Source organism: Branchiostoma floridae, chromosome 1 (genome assembly GCF_000003815.2).
Source record: "Branchiostoma floridae strain S238N-H82 chromosome 1, Bfl_VNyyK, whole genome shotgun sequence".
NCBI classification, from domain to species: domain Eukaryota; kingdom Metazoa; phylum Chordata; class Leptocardii; order Amphioxiformes; family Branchiostomatidae; genus Branchiostoma; species Branchiostoma floridae.
In genome coordinates, this window is record NC_049979.1 from 29,286,289 (window position 1) to 29,303,288 (window position 17,000).

Consider the following 17,000-nt stretch of genomic DNA (forward strand, 5'->3'; position numbering starts at 1 on the left):
CGTTTTCCCGACCCCTACCCACCTACCAAATATTATTGGGATCCATCAAAGGCTTCTTGAGTTATACTGTTAACACACAGACAGACAGACAGACTCACAAGCCTAAAACATAACCTTAGCCATTCTGGCAAAGGTAACAATATCTTAATTGCAAGCTAATTGCAAACTCAGTACTTATGGGGAAGAGTATTTTCAAGATAGTGCACACACTGTAACTAAGTGGACTAGCCCACTGTTGTAGTCATTACACAAAGTCGTGTGGCCAAAGGCCTTTAATTTTAATTGGAGATGGCCACCGACGTATGCACCATTCATGGTGTGGGGAGGGTTTTTTTAACCGTACATATATTTCCACTTTATCTCTGTTTGCATTAATCAGTCTGTTTTGTATCATGAAACAAACTCAAACAAAGACACGGTTTGGCCAAATAAAAAGGTTTAATCACGCAATAACGTTTCCAAAGAAAACACAGCACATAATAAACAACTATGATCAACTTCCTAAACTTCAAAACTATTTGGCGGCCAAAGGGGTGGTGGTGGGAGAAAGGACGAGAGCAAAGAAAATCGTGCGGCCCAACTAGATCTACGAGTGACGTCACGCTCACGTGGTCAGGGTCAAGGTGCAAACGGGCCGCACAAAAACAAATACAGTTTGTGATCAATTAATAAAAATTACAGGGTGAAATTTTTCTCAACTTTGTATAATGACTACAACAGTGGGCTAGTCCACTTTAATAGTTATCGTGTGTGCACGAAAGAAGAAGATGGCTTCGTCATGCTACTTGCACGTTGAATGCAAGTTGAACTTACAGAAATGGAATACGACCTTGAAATATCAAGCCTATGCCCTTTCAGCTTCAACATTTATAACTATCTACAAGTTTTCTTCTAAAATGTGACTATTACAGTGTGATCTTGTATTGTGAAAAGTTGTAAATGAAAATGAGCAATGGTGAACATCTAGACGCATCTGATGTTAGTTGATTTTTCTTTCATAAAAGTCGGTGATGAATTCATCTTAGTTTTCAATTGTATCCCTGAGGCAATGATTAATTAAATATAACATGAAGTAGACAATGTGACTGGTGGCTTGTTCTCTTATTATCTTTCCAAAGAAGATTATGATTTCAACAGCTTTCTTATGTTACCATGGAAGGTCATCTGTGTTGGCAGTAATCATAGTACAATGCTAAACTTTCTTCCAACACAAAGGTACACACGGGTCAAATTTTCAACGATCACTGTCGCCTTCTTCAGCTTTCGTATGTTTGTTAATGTGTGTTTATGCTAGCGTGTGTGTGTGTGTGTGTTGGTGAGTTAGTGTGTTGTGTTAGTGTGTGTTAGCGTGTGTGTTAGTGTGTGTGTGTGTGTGTGCGTGTGTGTGTTGGTGAGTTAGTGTGTTAGTGTGTGTGTGTGTGAGTGTGTGTGTGTGTATGTGTGTGTGTGAATCATGATGACTGAATTTGATTTTACTTATTGGTTGCTGATGGCATTTACAGAGTAGTACTAGGAGGATCAATAGGCCTCACCCAGATAAGCACAACTCAATTTTCAAGGCACAGCTTCATAGAATGAAACCTTTTATCAATATCCTCGAAATTTCAAATCATTGCAGTCATTACTTTCCAGGCACTTACCTACTGATTTTAAAACCAGTAGGTAAGTGGCGAGAATAACAAGGATGAATTGTTATCAGACGTGTGGGTCGAGTTCCCCATGCCATAAATTATTTGTCATCAAATGGGTGTCTGACTTCAAGCAGTGCAAGTTGACGCGCTCATAGATCACCTCAGGTCGCAGCTCACCTCTGCTTGGAGGATAGCTAGCTCACTTTATGGTCCTGCCCTGGCGGTCGTTGCCCTTTCGCCCTTGTGCCAGGCATGACGTGTACGGCATTGGTGACCAAATAAAGCCACAGTAATAAAGCTGACACAATGCAAACAACACAATCTGATCGCTTTACAGACATAGTAAACAGTGCCAACGGTATTCGGACGTGCTACCTCCTTACTGAAGGGGTGTGCGAAAATGGCCGGCTATCACGGTTACACGCGAGGACTTTGTATGTTTGTCGCCTTCTCAACGGTGATAGTTGTTCTTACTGTGGGGTCAGGTAAGGTTGGTTTCACTTTCTTTGCACACCATAGATCGAGAGGTCGCGGGTTCGATTCCCAGTATCTACGATAAGACGTTATGTCCTTAGAAAGGTATTTTATATACGAGACTTCCCTCATTTCAACCAGGTGTAAAATGGCTACCTGGCTGGAAGAAGACAAATGGGCTTTACCTTCCGATTCCGTGGATTGGATTAACAAGCCGCTGCCCCTACGGCCTAAAAAAACTATTACATTTTTGTATCGGACTACATTTGCCATTTTATAGTTTTACTGGGTTTTCGTATTTCATACCGGCGACCTCGTAATTATGAATGTGCATTCATGCTCCCTAGGGAAGATCACTAGTAAGGCTGTAGTAAGGATTTCTAAACCGGAGCCAGGCCGGGCTGTTGGTGGAAAAGAAAAATAGAAATGCATACGTAGAATTATACACAAATAATGCACAGGACTTACGTCTTGTGTAGTTTGATGTCTTTAATTTTATAGTTTTTTTTGTTCCCGTAAGTTGTCCGGTCGGGCCCCCGTTTGGAAATGTGACGTAGGCCTAGCAAGGGTCATGTTAGCACGTCGCATTTACACCAGGTGACCGGAACGCGGCATTACATCGGCCAATTTACACGAGGCACATTGCACGACGTACGTCGATTGTCCTAGGACAGTGGCCACGTCACTCACCAAACAGTTTGGGAAACAGTTTGGGAGCGAGAGCATACGAGAAGCACAAACTACAGTGAAAGCCAAAGAAAACAAGGAGGACAACAAATAATTATCTGACCAGATACAAACAGACCGAAGCAAACGAGATCATAGAGTGGCATGACTTGCATTTGGTTTGAGGGACAAGCGCGGGATGTGAGAAATCCGCACATGACCCCTGAGCTCTCGGTGTTCTCACGGGTAGGTCACGACATCTATTTGTCGCCGGGCCCCGGGATGATTCTAACCCAGAGTTTAAAAATAATCCGGGGCCCGGCTGGGCCCAAATATAGACTGGTAGCCTCAGGGCCATGTAGGGGTCGAGCCCAAAAGTGAAAAAAACAGCCCGTGAACTGCCCTACAGGGCCGTTTTCTAGTTATGACCTAATTGCATTAGACAGTGGTTAGTGGAACAGGAGATTCTCTCCATCTCTTGAGAGACCAACCGTTAGCGCAAGGACGTTATATGAGACTATAACGTCCTTTGTTAGCGGTATTTCGAGTCTGATTCATGAAATTGATGTCATTCTGTCTACCCTCCAAGCAGAGGTTCGGCACCGGTTGTTTTTGGCGTATTTTAGGCGTTTTTATCGGGTTTTCTATTTTGTACCGTCTTCTCATGTCTCGCGGCCCAAAACGTTAAAAACAGCCTGAACCTAACCTCTGCTTGGAGAGTAATTTCGTTCTGCCCAATCTTGAACCCGGTGGATGTGGAAAGGCAAAGTCGTTTCCAAGCTCCCGGTTGGGCGGAGCAGCGGGCCTTTCTTTCCACGGAACCGGGAGCTTGAGAATACGAAGGACCATTGGTACAAAAATCAATTTTAGTGAAGGAGCTATGTGTGCTCAGCGAAGGGACTGTGTGCTCAGCGAAGGGGCTGTGCGCGAGGCAGCTAAGGGGCTTTATTTTTCGCCACGAAGGCCCATTCGCTCCTCACACACAGCTTCATCGCTTCAACAATTTTGTACCAATGGTCCTTCGTATGAGAAACGATACAACCTGCTTTGAGATTAACTTCTGCCGTGAACCACCACATCTCTACCTGTTCCAGACGCAGTTGTTGTATCCACCAACTACGGAGACGTGAAGGGTTCAGAGTTCCTGACTTCCTCTGTTGTCGGAAACGCCGTCTTTGACCGCATCTTCACCTTCAAGGGGATTCCTTACGCCGCTCCGCCTGTTGGGGAACTCAGGTACTAGTACTAGTAGTCCGAATGAACGAGCGACAAAAGATGTCAATGGAATAGCTGAAGACCTGTATAGTACATTGGCTAAGCACAAGTCTCATATTAACAAAGTCAATCAAATACATATATGTATATATAACCGTCCAATCTGCTCTAGTACTTCCAACTTCCGCTCGCTTCTTGGTTATCATATAAATGTAGGGGGCTGTATTGGTTACGGTATTGAACATATTAATGTTGATAGGGTATATTGCCTGGGGTACAGATTAACATATACTATGTATGTATGTAATGATATATAACTATGTACAATCAAATAAACTCCGGTCTCAATATATCTGCACTTCTATCACCCTCCGGCAGATGGCGCCCTCCACAGGACCCTAGCGGTTGGTCAGGTGTCCGGGATGCCACCGAGTTTGGAAACAGGTGCCTCCAGATGATGGACTTAGACGCGGAGCAGTTCGCCGCGTTCTTAAGTGACCCAATCCAGAAGGAACTTTTCCTGTGGCGCAGTGCTTCCAGCAGTGAGGACTGCTTGTTTCTGAACGTGTACACTCCCAAAGTTTCCTCCGAATCTAACCTGCCTGTAAGTGCAGTTTTATGTTGCGTTCTCAGCAACTACCGAAAATAACTTCATCAGATTGTTTTCTTTTACACAACCAGTTTTTCTCATCGCCTGCTGACGTTTGTAAGTCTGTCAAACATCTTCCTGAGAGCCTCTAACTGGAGTTCTATGTAGTCTTCTTATAAAGCCATAAGGGTCGGGCGTTTGTCTGACGGCATTTCAGTTCTATTGCTATAAGTTTCTATTGTAGTATATGTTTCTTGCAGTTTGGCCTCGCAGTTTAGAGCCTGCTATAATGCTAGAACCACATTTCCAAGCCGGGACCCCGCCAGGTAGTTTTGGGGAACGAAAGCAAAACCACTAAATGCACCCAAAAATATTCACCATCATTTAAATTTCTCTTTTCCGCAAGCAGTCCGGCCGGTCCCCGGTTTGGAAATGTGACTTTGGCATAGCTCGGCGTCTCGAAGAAAGAGGGGATCAATATGCCTTTGAGAGCCCGGGCTACAACTTGAAAAGGAGAATAGGTACTAGGTCTTATAAATAAAACCACACCTCAGTTACCTTGTCCAAATAGTTATGGTTAATTGCTATTCTATTCTATGAATGGTTTTTGATCTTATGGCAAAACATTGACTGACATCAGATTCAAATATCCTGGATATTTGAATATTTCCATCGCGTTTAGAGGCAATCATGGACATGTCACGTCACATTTCGGTGAGTCGAACTATTTGTGGACACGAGAAATAGAAATGTATACGTAGAAATATACACAAATAATTACTATTCTCTATACGTCTTATGTAGTTTGGTGTCTTTTATATCTTACTTTTTGTTCCCGAAAGCTTCCCGGTCGGGCCCCGGTTTGGAAATGTGACGTAGGCCTTACGTATGCCATGTGTACTCCAGGTGATGGTGTGGATCCATGGTGGTGGTCTGTCTTTTGGCAGTGGAAGCACTTACCCGGCAGAGATCCCGACAGCTTTACATAACGTCGTCATGGTAACCATCAACTACCGGCTTGGCAACATGGGCTTCCTGCCGACACTGGACGAGGACGCACCGGGTAACTTCGGTATTCTCGACATGGTTAGTTCATTCTTCCTAAATGTTTCCTTGAAGTGCACCTTTTCATGATTCTTCGACCTTCCTTATGTATAAATGACACGTTCGTATCTGACACATGACTTTTGTTTGGAAACGTAACGTCAAGAGCGGGTCGAAGGTGTCAGGATGTCTGTGCTGCCAGTTGCATCTTTCTAAGTTGTTTATTGTTCATTGTTCATTTGTTTTGCACTTAAAAAAATAATAAACATTAGTACATGACAATTAATTATAACAAAACCATAACAGTGCAAGGGACGCCAAAAGCTTCCGCTTATGAGAAGGTCTCCCTTTACTAACTTATTACAATTTGTATAAATTAGACAACGGAAATGATTATGGATAATAAAAAACGGAACCAATGGAATGAAATGAAAACATATTACACTAAATGATTAACCATAGTGGTGCGTACCTAAACTCGTATTCAGGTTCAGGTCCGGATTCAAGTCCAGCAGTTCAGGTTCAGGTTCGGCCTTTAAGTCCGGACCTGAACCCATCATTGCATATTATGTGCACTAGAATTTTTTTTTTTGAGGGGGAGTGAGGATAGTGCATATAAAATTGCATGTTATGAATTGAAATGCAATGTGAAAAATACATGAAAATTATATACAGCCAGTGTAAACACGAAAAGTTTTTTGTCTCAGTGCAAATTTCACTGTCTGTGGTAGGTTTTAAATGGTTTAGAACAAAAAATGGAATATAAGTGACAGATTGCTTTTTGCAAGTCCGGACTGGGCTCCGGACATTCAGGGTTTTTTTTGGACTTGGACCTAAACATTTTAGGTCCAATTCCAAGTCCGGGCTTTAGGTACGCACCACTAATTAACCATAACTTAGGTAATAGTGAATGGATATAAGTTTTGATTGAAAGTTACTATATCTCTCACCAGTGGCTCACTCTGAGATACTGATGAAAAAGAGCGAATGCTACCTGAAACGCCTGACTCTCTTGTAGATTGTTAAAATGTTGAACATGCATGCTTTTTCAGGCTAGCGCTAACTCTCTAACATAAATTGACATTGACCACTAGTCATGCAATTCCCTATATGACAGATGAAAGCTCTACAGTGGGTACAAGCGAACATCCGGAACTTCGGAGGTGATCCCAACAGAGTCACCATCTTCGGGGAGTCCGGAGGAGGCTGGGCCGTCTCCCTGCTCGTCTTGTCTCCCATGGCAACGGGCCTGTTCCACCGGGCCATCTCTCAGAGCGGCGTGGCCGGAGTGATGATCACACAGAAGGGGGACGTCAGAAGGACGGAGAACCTCGCTCACATAGTTGACTGCACGACCGCTTCTTATGACGAGATGATGAGCTGTCTTCGAGGGTACGTAGCCTACTTATTCTTCGGTCACGATTGTAATCTCAAAGCAGACACTACGATGGCATAAGATAGTCGTAAACTGGCCAAGGAGAGTAGTCAGCCAAGAGATGTACATTTGCCATGTAGCCAAACCTAGGCCGGCTTCACTCCTCCTGCAGCTTTTGATTTTTCTTATACTACCGTAGGATCTGCTTGGAGATTGATAATTGCACCGGTGTTCCCCCCGGCCGGGTTCTGAACCCACAGATTTGTACCGGTGGACTGCCTGATGCCGCTTTGGTACCTCTCGGTATTCTGACGGGTAGGTTACGGCGTCTATTTGTCGCCGGGTCCCGTGTTGATTTTAACTCCGAGTTTTAAAAAAAAATCCGGACCCCAGCCGGGCCCAAATATAGCCCTGAAGCCGCAAATGTGAAAAAAAAGCTCATGAATTACCCGGCAGAGCCCCGTTTTCCAATTGTGACCCAAGCATTACACGGCTCTACGAATAAAGCCTGTTATAACTTGTCATATCTATGAAATACTTGATAATTTCGAATAATGGCAGCTTAAAGACATTGACCAAACCATAGTTTTGGAAGGTAGTTTAAAGAAACATAGCTCAGAATGTATTGTAAAACCGTATGTTGACGCGTTCAGGCACTTTGAAGTTCAATTGAAGGTTTTTCTTGCTTGTTTTATGCACAGAAAACCAGGACAAGACGTCGCTGCAGCAATGAACGAGGACTTCGCTCTCATGTGGAATATATCAGCAGTGGTTGGCGGCGAGTTCCTCCCGCAGAGTCCCTGGGTATGAACCAATTATTACCTTCGTAAAGACAGTGGTTACTGTCGCATTTAAATTTTCTCGTCACGAAAATGCAAATGAGCACATCTCAAGAAGGTCATGTTTAAGTCGACCTATGTTTTTGTACGAATGTGCCTAACTCGAGAGCTGTAAATGGATCATCATGATAGTTGGTAGGTATTTGGACAGTGCGTTAATGGGTAGGCAGGATCATTAACTGATACCATACTCTTATATATGCAAACGAGCACCTTAAATGATTAATAAAAAACAATATAATACATAATCCATCAGCTATACAGTTTAACATCATTTGGCGAAGTAATGAGGTCATGGAACTCTATCATGAAATTTTTGATTGATGATCCATGAACCATGTCACCAGATACATTGTCTGACGATGACGTTGATGAAGTTTAGACATCCAAGTAGACCATGTTAAAAGACAATTCAATCTACAGCTGGATAAGAAACATAGATTGCTTCCGGACGTTTCGAGTAACTGCCACGTGTTTTTCCTACCTACGTATACCGATTTTAAACAAGGAGTGGCCAATGGAGTAATGATGACGATGGTTCGAGTTTTGGTGAACAATGCTAATTATAGAATAAGAAGGCCTTAAATTATACTCGATGATTATGCCCCAAAATCTGAGCGTTGTGCCATGTTTCCGAGTGAAGTCGTGAACATTTTGAACGCACCTCTTACCGTTGCCGACAGAAGAATTGACAAAATATATACAATAATCTGAAAATATCTTAAGTTCAACTTTACTCAGGGAAAATGCAATAATATCTACAATGTTGTACTTAAGTTCATCCAATAGATAGGTCATTTTAAGTTTTAGTTGATAATAGCCTTATTGGATTATTCCTAAGTTTGTATACCAGCTGCACGTCACTCTGTTATTTGATTCCTTGTTTATTTTCACGTCGTTATCATTATCTTTTGACTTAAGTGTTCGTATGTGTGTCCTTATTTTCGTTTATGTGTAATGAGGAAAAGACCCAGATAAGCATTGCTTGCTTCCTAGTCTAATTCTCTTTAATAAATGTGAACAAATTTAAAAAATATTTTCCACAGGATCTGATGACCAAAAGGCAGGTGAACAGGGTTGACTACCTGCTGGGAACTAACAACTATGAGTTTGGGGATACGATGTTGGAAGCGCTCGAGAAGACAGTCGTCGATGAAGACGGAATGACCAGGGCCGAAATAGACGAGAATCTTCCGTCTGACCTACACTGGTTTACTGACCAGTTCTTGGTAAGACCCATTGCTTCTTCATCATCTAAGGGCACATGTATAAGATTGGATAAGAACAGTTGGTAGTTTCTATTTGTGTCCTGTGTATTGTTTCTTAATCTGTATCTGTAGATTCTGTACAGTCGGTATAGCCGCCCTTCAGCGTAACACACCCGTTTAGTAGCAGCTGGTTATATTGCAATTAACAATATCAAACGATGTCTAACTTTAATTTTGCAAATCTAACTGAAAGTGTTGTAACAGTTCTTCCTATTTCTATTTGGCAGAATAAAAGTGGATCACGAACGTCTGTGTGGTGAAAATTACCCCGAACGTTGTATGATGTCATCTTATCTATCGTCAATATCATCATGATAATTCATAATAGCCAAAAATCACCGCATGAAAACAAACAATAGTGACGTAATAAAGAGGCTAGCTGTCGATAGGGATTCGGACTGTATCAAACACCTTTGTCCTCTTGTCTATACCATAGAATGCTGATGTCAACACGATTGTCCAGCCTGTGATTGACCAGTACCTGGACCCGGACAGGCCGGACGACCCGATCGCCACACGTGACCAGTACATTCAGCTCCTGATTGATATGTGGTTCACCGCACCAACCGTTCTGATGGCTCAGGCAGCAGCAGGTACTGTGCCTACTTTTTCCACCTTCGTATTGTGTCCTTCCCCGGTGTAGCCAGAGTTTTTTTAAAGAATATAGGAGAATTCTTTTTCACAACCAGGACATAGGTATTAACTTGGTTTACGTTTCGGTGTCTCTCAGACACCTTCCTCAGAGCTTCTGACTGGAGTTCTGCTTCTCGCCGCTATAAGTAGCCAATTTAGGCGGCGCTTTTGCGGCGAGAAAAACAATCCCAAATGAGGCTAAGTATGTATCCCCCTCGTCTCGGTTTATCACTGGGGTTGACTCCCGTTTTAAATTTATTTCATGCATGGCCTACAAAGGCCAACTCTTCGGGTAAAAGAGTAAGACCTTGAGTAATTAGAGATCTGAAGCCAAATTTGGTAGCGGGTATGTGTCTTCCGAAAATAATTTCATCAGGTTGGTAAAATATAGGATATATGAGAATTCTTGTGCACAAGAATTCTCATATATCCGGTATGTGTCTTCCTTACCCGAATCGAAGGGGTTACTAGTATCTTCTATTTTAGCGCCGTTGGTCTGGCATTGAGGGTAACGCTAGTCAACATTTATTCGTGGTGTGAGATCGTCTCTACCGTGCTTTGGAACAATGCGTTCCACTCTACAGAGTGCAAACCTGTTCTTCCTGTCACACACAGCTCAATCTGTCGGAGTCTACCAGTACGAGTTCCAGCACCGCACGTCGTACTTCTCTTCCCGGCCGCCCCGCATCCAAGCCGACCACGCCGACGACCTGTACTACCTGTTCGGGATGCCACTACTGCTGGACGACACGGGCGACTCGTGGAAGTACAACTTTACAGACGAGGAGCGAGAGCTGAGTCTGGACATGATGGCGTACTGGGTCAACTTCGCAGCAAACGGGTAGGTGGATACAACTTGTAAGGACGTTATATAACGTCTTATATAACGTCCTAGGTAGACATGGAAGCGTCGTTTAACTTAGCAGTTACTGGCCTTAATGAAACTGATCCTGATGTTCATCTCAACAATCATAGAAAAAGTCGTAACACGATCACCTCTATCCGTTGTTTTTAAATCAGGGCATATAGACAAATCAAGTCGCCGGACGGTTTCCAAGTGCGATATGTATTCTCAAAACATTGCATTTTGAAACCATCCATCGACGACTTGATATCTCTAAATAGCCTGTTTTTAAAAGAACGGATATAAGTGAAATAACGTTATGTAGTCTTTTTCGGATTGTGTACTTGAAACACAAAGCACAAAGGAACATGAAACATATCTTTGATAAACGTTTATATCATTCATATGGTAAAAACATCACTCATCGCAAGACGAACTTCGTGATTCACATAGTCTATATACGTCAGGTTTCATTTGAGGTTCGCAGCTTTTTAGCACATTTTATGCTTTCACCCGAAGAAAAGTCGGCAAGGCAACGACACGTGCATTCAATGACAAAATATATCTCATGAAAAGCTAACTATAACCAAGGTAAAATCTCAGTAATAGTCAACCAAGTGCTATAGTATACTTTTCAAAACAATTACTGAGATCTTACCTATGGTCATAGTAACTCTTCATCTGTAATTTGTTGGGCTTTACCAATATTCGGACTATAATCGAAAGTGTTAAAGTTAAAGTTGCCCCTTCATCTGTGCAGATGCATAGGGACGTGGCGCCCATCTCCATTTCTGTAGCCCTTGGGCCACACATTTGTGCAAGCCACTACAGCAGGCCGCTGGTAGTGATGTGTGTTTAACTTCCATACTGTTCCTCATTAGTGCTGAGTGCTAAGCAGAGAAAGCAGCATGTACCATTTTTCACGTCTTTGATATGACTCGGTCGGGGATCGAACTCACGACCTAGTGAAGGAAAGGCGAACACTCGACCCACTCGGTCATTGCAATCGGAAGAGTCTTTTTTTCTGCAGTATAAATAGCAACCTCCTATTGTGACTTGTGTTTAACACAGTCCCCCCTTTTTTTCAATTCCAAAGGAATCCCAATGACTCGACTGGAGCAGCACGGACACGTGACACCGTGAACTGGCCACGTCACTCCACGTCATCACAGGAGTACCTCAAGTTAGACGTGACGTCATCTGCTGACGTCAAGATTCGAGAGACCCGGATGAAGTTTTGGAACGAGGAGATTCCGAGATTGTTGGGAAAGAAAGTTCGAATCACTGGTTCAGACGAGCTCTGAATTTTCTGCTTTGTACATGTACTTTATTATTCCAATCTATGTACGTACACAGATTTGAATAGCGTAAATTCAATCCTTGATACATATCTAGCCGTAAAATTGTAGTATTTTCTATCCTAATAGACAGCCATCGAAATACAAATTAAATAGCTACAAAACTGTGACAAACACGAGAACTGTCAACAAATTGTGCCGCTTGGCCTCACATTTCGTAGTTAACGGTAGTTCACCTTTATCCACATAGTAACCTATTTCCGATGTTTCGTAGAAATGAGGTGTTTATGGATATCTAGTCGACGGACGTTGGTTTCAAATATTTTCATAGCATTCCAGTCTAAAACAACCGTCTGTTGACTTGATATCCCTAAATACTCTGATGTTATAATTTATGTACAACGAATAAAGGTTACCCCACAGATAAAGCATCGAACCTATGATTTGTGCATATTCTCAATAAATATGTATTCGAGTCAGTTTCCATTGCGCCTTGTTGGTATTCGTGCGTATTCACCAAAACAGGTCATAAGGCCTAGTCCATGATCTGCAGTAAGGTCCCCTTTCCACTTGACGGCGCTCTCACCGCGTCCTCGATGCGATGGAAAATTGGCCAGAGCGCGGTGAGAGCGCCGCGACGCCAGAAAAACTGCTCTATAGCTAGTGGAATCTCTCCGGCGACTCCATCCAGCGCGCTCTCAGCGCGACAAAAACTCAAAGACCTCAAAGTCAGCATCTTTTTATGAGCTACCAAAGGTACGCGCTAAGGGTACGTTAGCGGTTAGTTAGGGTGAACCTATATCTGAGAATATATCTCGGCAACAAAGTACAATCTTTTAATGCGGTTTGCGGATTACAATAAGGTACCAAGGGACCTTTCAGAGGGTATACCAAGTCCGACCCGCAGGAAGACCGTTTAAGATTGCGGAATCTCCACCGTATGTACGCGCGTATGGGCTAGTTAGCGGTTAATTCATTTACAACTATGTTATTATGATATTTTCTCATTAAATATTCGAAGGCGGCCATTTGCATAATTGATATCAATCTATGTCCCTCCTCTTATAGTTAAATATCCCCCTAAAATCCTATTGTGGAATGCAAATTTAACAGTATCAATTATCAATTATCAAGTATCAATTATGAAAATTAACAATTATTTGCATAATTTGCATCTATCTATATAATTCATTACTGAAGCTACCTATAAACTAAAAATGACGACGATCTGTCAACCCTTTCTTCAAGTTATTCTCAAATCATAAAGAGACACTAGTATTGGTCTTTGAAATTCGAAGCTCCAGCTGGAAGAGCTTGCTTGGCTATTCACAGCGCTACACCTGTCCCCGCGCGCCACAGACAGGTGGTCAATTAACTCAATTTTGGAGGATAACCAATCAGAGGCGTTATGCAAAAGAACACGCATGCTAATGAGGCAGGGGTATAAAAAGGGGAGACATTATCACAAAAGGCACACAGTTTGACTTTGGGGAGGTGGTTGGGAAAACAGGCGAAAAGTGGGGTAAAATAGGGATAGCAGGAAGGGAATGGGGATGTTAAGATGTGAAGAGGATAGTCATGACTCGAAATACCCTTTTCTGCACACCTGCAGGTAACATTGGAAATTACCTGCACCTGACAAATTTTACCTGCACCACTCAGAACTTAGGAATTATTGATTGTACTAAAATCTGTTCATAAAACCATTGCCATTATCTGTTTTATACTTCATGATGATGATGACTTCATAGGTAGGTAGTAAAAATCCACAATACACCTACATGATAGTACATGATAAACCAGTACATGGACCAGTGCAGATAGACATCAGAAATACCTACACAGCTCCAATCTTACCTGCACTAACAGCAAGTGGTATTTTGAGCCCTGGTAGTAGTTTTCCACTTTTCCACTCTTTCTTACGACTCGGGGAAAGTATAATGGCCTCGCTCTCTGATCAGAGATGGGACTTTTTCCACACTCTTTATCTCACCATCACCTGTTTGGGGCGAGGCCACCGCCCAGAACAGGGCTCCAAATATGTACATCATGGCACATCCAGAAAATCCGTTGGTACCCGCTAGGCGGCCCATTATTGAACTTGACCTTTCTCTTTGCGACTCCTATACATCTACCAAATATCATGCACAACCATCCACAACTTCTGATGTCCACAAACACACATACACAGCCAACTGCAGTACCGTAGGAAATCGCCAGGTGAACTATTTTCGAACTTAATCTTTGTTCAGACAATCGCCACTTACGTACCAAATATCACTCACAGCCACCCACAGCTTCTTGAGTTACGTCGTTCATAAATAGACCTACATAACCTACTGCATTACCATAGGAAATTGCCAGGTGAACCATTTTCAAACTTTTACACAACAGCTATTCACCAACCAAATATCATGAAGATCCATCCACTGCTTCTCACGTTATGCTACTGACATACGTACACAACCACACCACAGCCACTCCACCATAGCACAACTGAAAACAAGACCTTCCAAGGACTTGTTACATATTGCTTTCTCTGCTCAGCACTAAGCACTTATGAGAAAGACTATGGGAGTTGAACACACACCTCTACCAATGGACTAGCCATTTACTGCATTGGCCTTGTGTGGCCTAAGGGCTATAGACATGGGGATAGGCACTGCCCCTTCCCAAGGGTTGTAGGAAGGACTTTGATGGCTTAAAATAACAACGTAAAAAGGACACATGACCAATACAGACAGGATACATCTTTATCCAAATTCACCATCCTAACATTGAAACAAACAACTACCTTAGTACACATGTACCTCATTTTGCACATTTAATCCTCCCATACCTTTGACAACACTATGGTACAGTATTTACAAGTATGGTCATACACCAATATTTAACTCTGACAAAAGTCTTCATAGATATCATTTGTGACAGGTTCCCTTAAAGACTGTCTTCAGGTTGAAATGACTACCTTTACTGAATGCATTAAAAAGTCGTATTTTCTTCTACCACTGACACCAGGGTTTGTATCTTGAACCTTAACAAATGCAGTAGTTTTCTTGTTTCTTTGGCAGATGTCAAATTGTATATTACAGTACTGCTATGTCTTAAGCTACACTGATCTTACATCTTGTATCACATTTGGCGAAGGAAAAAAATGTTGTGTTTCCGTTTACCCGACAGACTTTAGCAAAAAAAACGCTGACCTTGTCGGCTGCTGGCAAGGGACATAGAATTTCTGATCTAACATCTGAATGGTGAAATTTAAAACAGACTTTCTCTACTTCACACTATCAACAGATAAAGGCTTTAACCAGTAATCTGTTGATAAGAAAGTCTAGTAAAGTTGTACTTCTTTGTTCCATTTATATACTTGTGCTTGTACAATGTTTATCAGATTCTGTATCAATTACAGTTACAAATGTATACAAAGTTGAGAACACCAGGGCCTGAACCATTTCAGTTTGACATTGCTAAATACATTTGTTGGAGAAGGACATCTAACACAAAAATGACGAAAAAAGAGAACTTTACCTCCCCAACCCTATTTTTTTCAGAACCGCAGATGGAAGGAAACACAGCATTTTTCCCTAGGCATTATAAATACATGTATAGATCAACGTGAAATGGTTCTGTATACCTACATGCTCTAATATATGACAGTGTTAAAACTTATTCTTTTAGGAATCTAATGCGTGACTACATTCCTATGTCATGACTCGAAGGTTACCACAATAGACATTAATACCAATCTCAACACAACTGACTCGTTATGCACATGTGCAACTTGGTAAAGTTTACATACTCTGCACTGCTCACTCTATACACCAAAAGAAAAGGTGAAAAAGAAATTAATTATCCTAGCAACCAACATCAAACAAATACATGTACACCAAGTGATACTATTCAGCACAATGTGTAACAAACACAAATAAAATAGTGAGAAATACGGTAAAAGTGCTTGTGGAATGTGTTTCCACAATGTTATTCATAAACAACTTAAGATATGTTTCTTAGCATTATACCAACATCTCCTTACCACTTAACACTATGTAGTTCAGGGTTCTCATCAGAATTGTTTTACAGCATAGGGGGCAACTTACTCTTAGCACAGCAAACCCCATGTGGTAAGCAGCAGAGGAGTGAGTATTGTAGGGGGGTTTGGGGATATCCTCACCCAGAAAACTTTATAATTCATAACCCTCAGAAACAAGTCATATTTCCTGCATTTTGAATTTGAGGGCCAAATATTATGAAATAAAGCCAAAATTGTTTTTTTACCTTTGTTTCCACAGAAAAGCCACCTACACTGGTTGAAATATACATTGTAGGGGTTGTATATAAGGGCCCAAATTACAGCGTAGGGGGTACAAATCACAGCATATACACCCTCTATATATACTCAACTACCCTGGCAAGAACCCTGTAGGTAAACAACAAGTAGACTTATGGATATATAATGACTCACTTATTTTGTCATGATAACAACATATAAAGAACATCTAATCTCTGCACATGAGGAAGCCCCAAAAGCTTGTCTTTAGTAGGGCAATATTTACTCCATTAACCGTAATAACACCATATATACAGGTCTGAGTGGTTTTAACCAAACCTTTTATACAATTTCTATAGAGACCACAATTAAAGCAGCACAAAAAAGATACTGTATTTTCTCGATTAAAGTATGTACCTCAATTAACACATGCAACTGTTTTTTGGGGCAAGTTTTAGACATATCTGTGGGTCAGAAACGTAAAATGGAAAAACTCAAATAAAGTACGCACCCCTTCTCAATCTTGAAAACATCTTGAATCAGACAAATTCAAGTTTCTGATGTTTTCCTCTCTTTCCTCCAGGTTACTTTGCATAAATTCCCACTGTCTCTATAAACTTGTGAATTGCCAACGTTAAATTACAAAAATGGCTCAGGAGTAATGTTGTACACAGAAACAATGTGTATGGTTTTGCATCCTGTGCAAAACTATACACATGAAGTATTGCGCCAACTAAGTCATGCTCTATTTGATGTCCTTTTCTATTTATGCCTGCAATAACCTATGATAAAGTACTGTAAATGCAGAAATATTCGTCGGTGGATTGATATCCCGCGTCTCTCGAGGTGAGCCA

General features: G+C 41.7%; 1 protein-coding gene across 1 annotated transcript; it reads left to right on the plus strand.

The window, feature by feature from the left end:
- Positions 1-1,986: 1,986 nt before the first annotated feature.
- Positions 1,987-11,908, plus strand: LOC118429093 (fatty acyl-CoA hydrolase precursor, medium chain-like). The gene is made up of 10 exons (XM_035839471.1): positions 1,987-2,116; positions 3,866-4,007; positions 4,365-4,590; positions 5,482-5,661; positions 6,737-7,011; positions 7,696-7,798; positions 8,880-9,062; positions 9,538-9,694; positions 10,350-10,575; positions 11,675-11,908. Exons 1-10 carry the CDS (start codon positions 2,032-2,034, stop codon positions 11,880-11,882), a joined length of 1,785 nt encoding a protein of 594 aa, XP_035695364.1. The 5' UTR covers positions 1,987-2,031; the 3' UTR covers positions 11,883-11,908.
- Positions 11,909-17,000: the final 5,092 nt, after the last annotated feature.

What these genes read in the sequence shown, in the direction of transcription:
- LOC118429093 (XM_035839471.1), top strand. Translation starts at nt 2,032, where the DNA reads ATGGCCGGCTATCACGGTTACACGCGAGGACTTTGTATGTTTGTCGCC. An exon ending in CCGCCTGTTGGGGAACTCAG is followed by an intron (nt 4,008 to 4,364) that starts GTACTAGTACTA and finishes ACCCTCCGGCAG; the next exon opens with ATGGCGCCCTCCACAGGACC. An exon ending in TCCTCCCGCAGAGTCCCTGG is followed by an intron (nt 7,799 to 8,879) that starts GTATGAACCAAT and finishes TATTTTCCACAG; the next exon opens with GATCTGATGACCAAAAGGCA.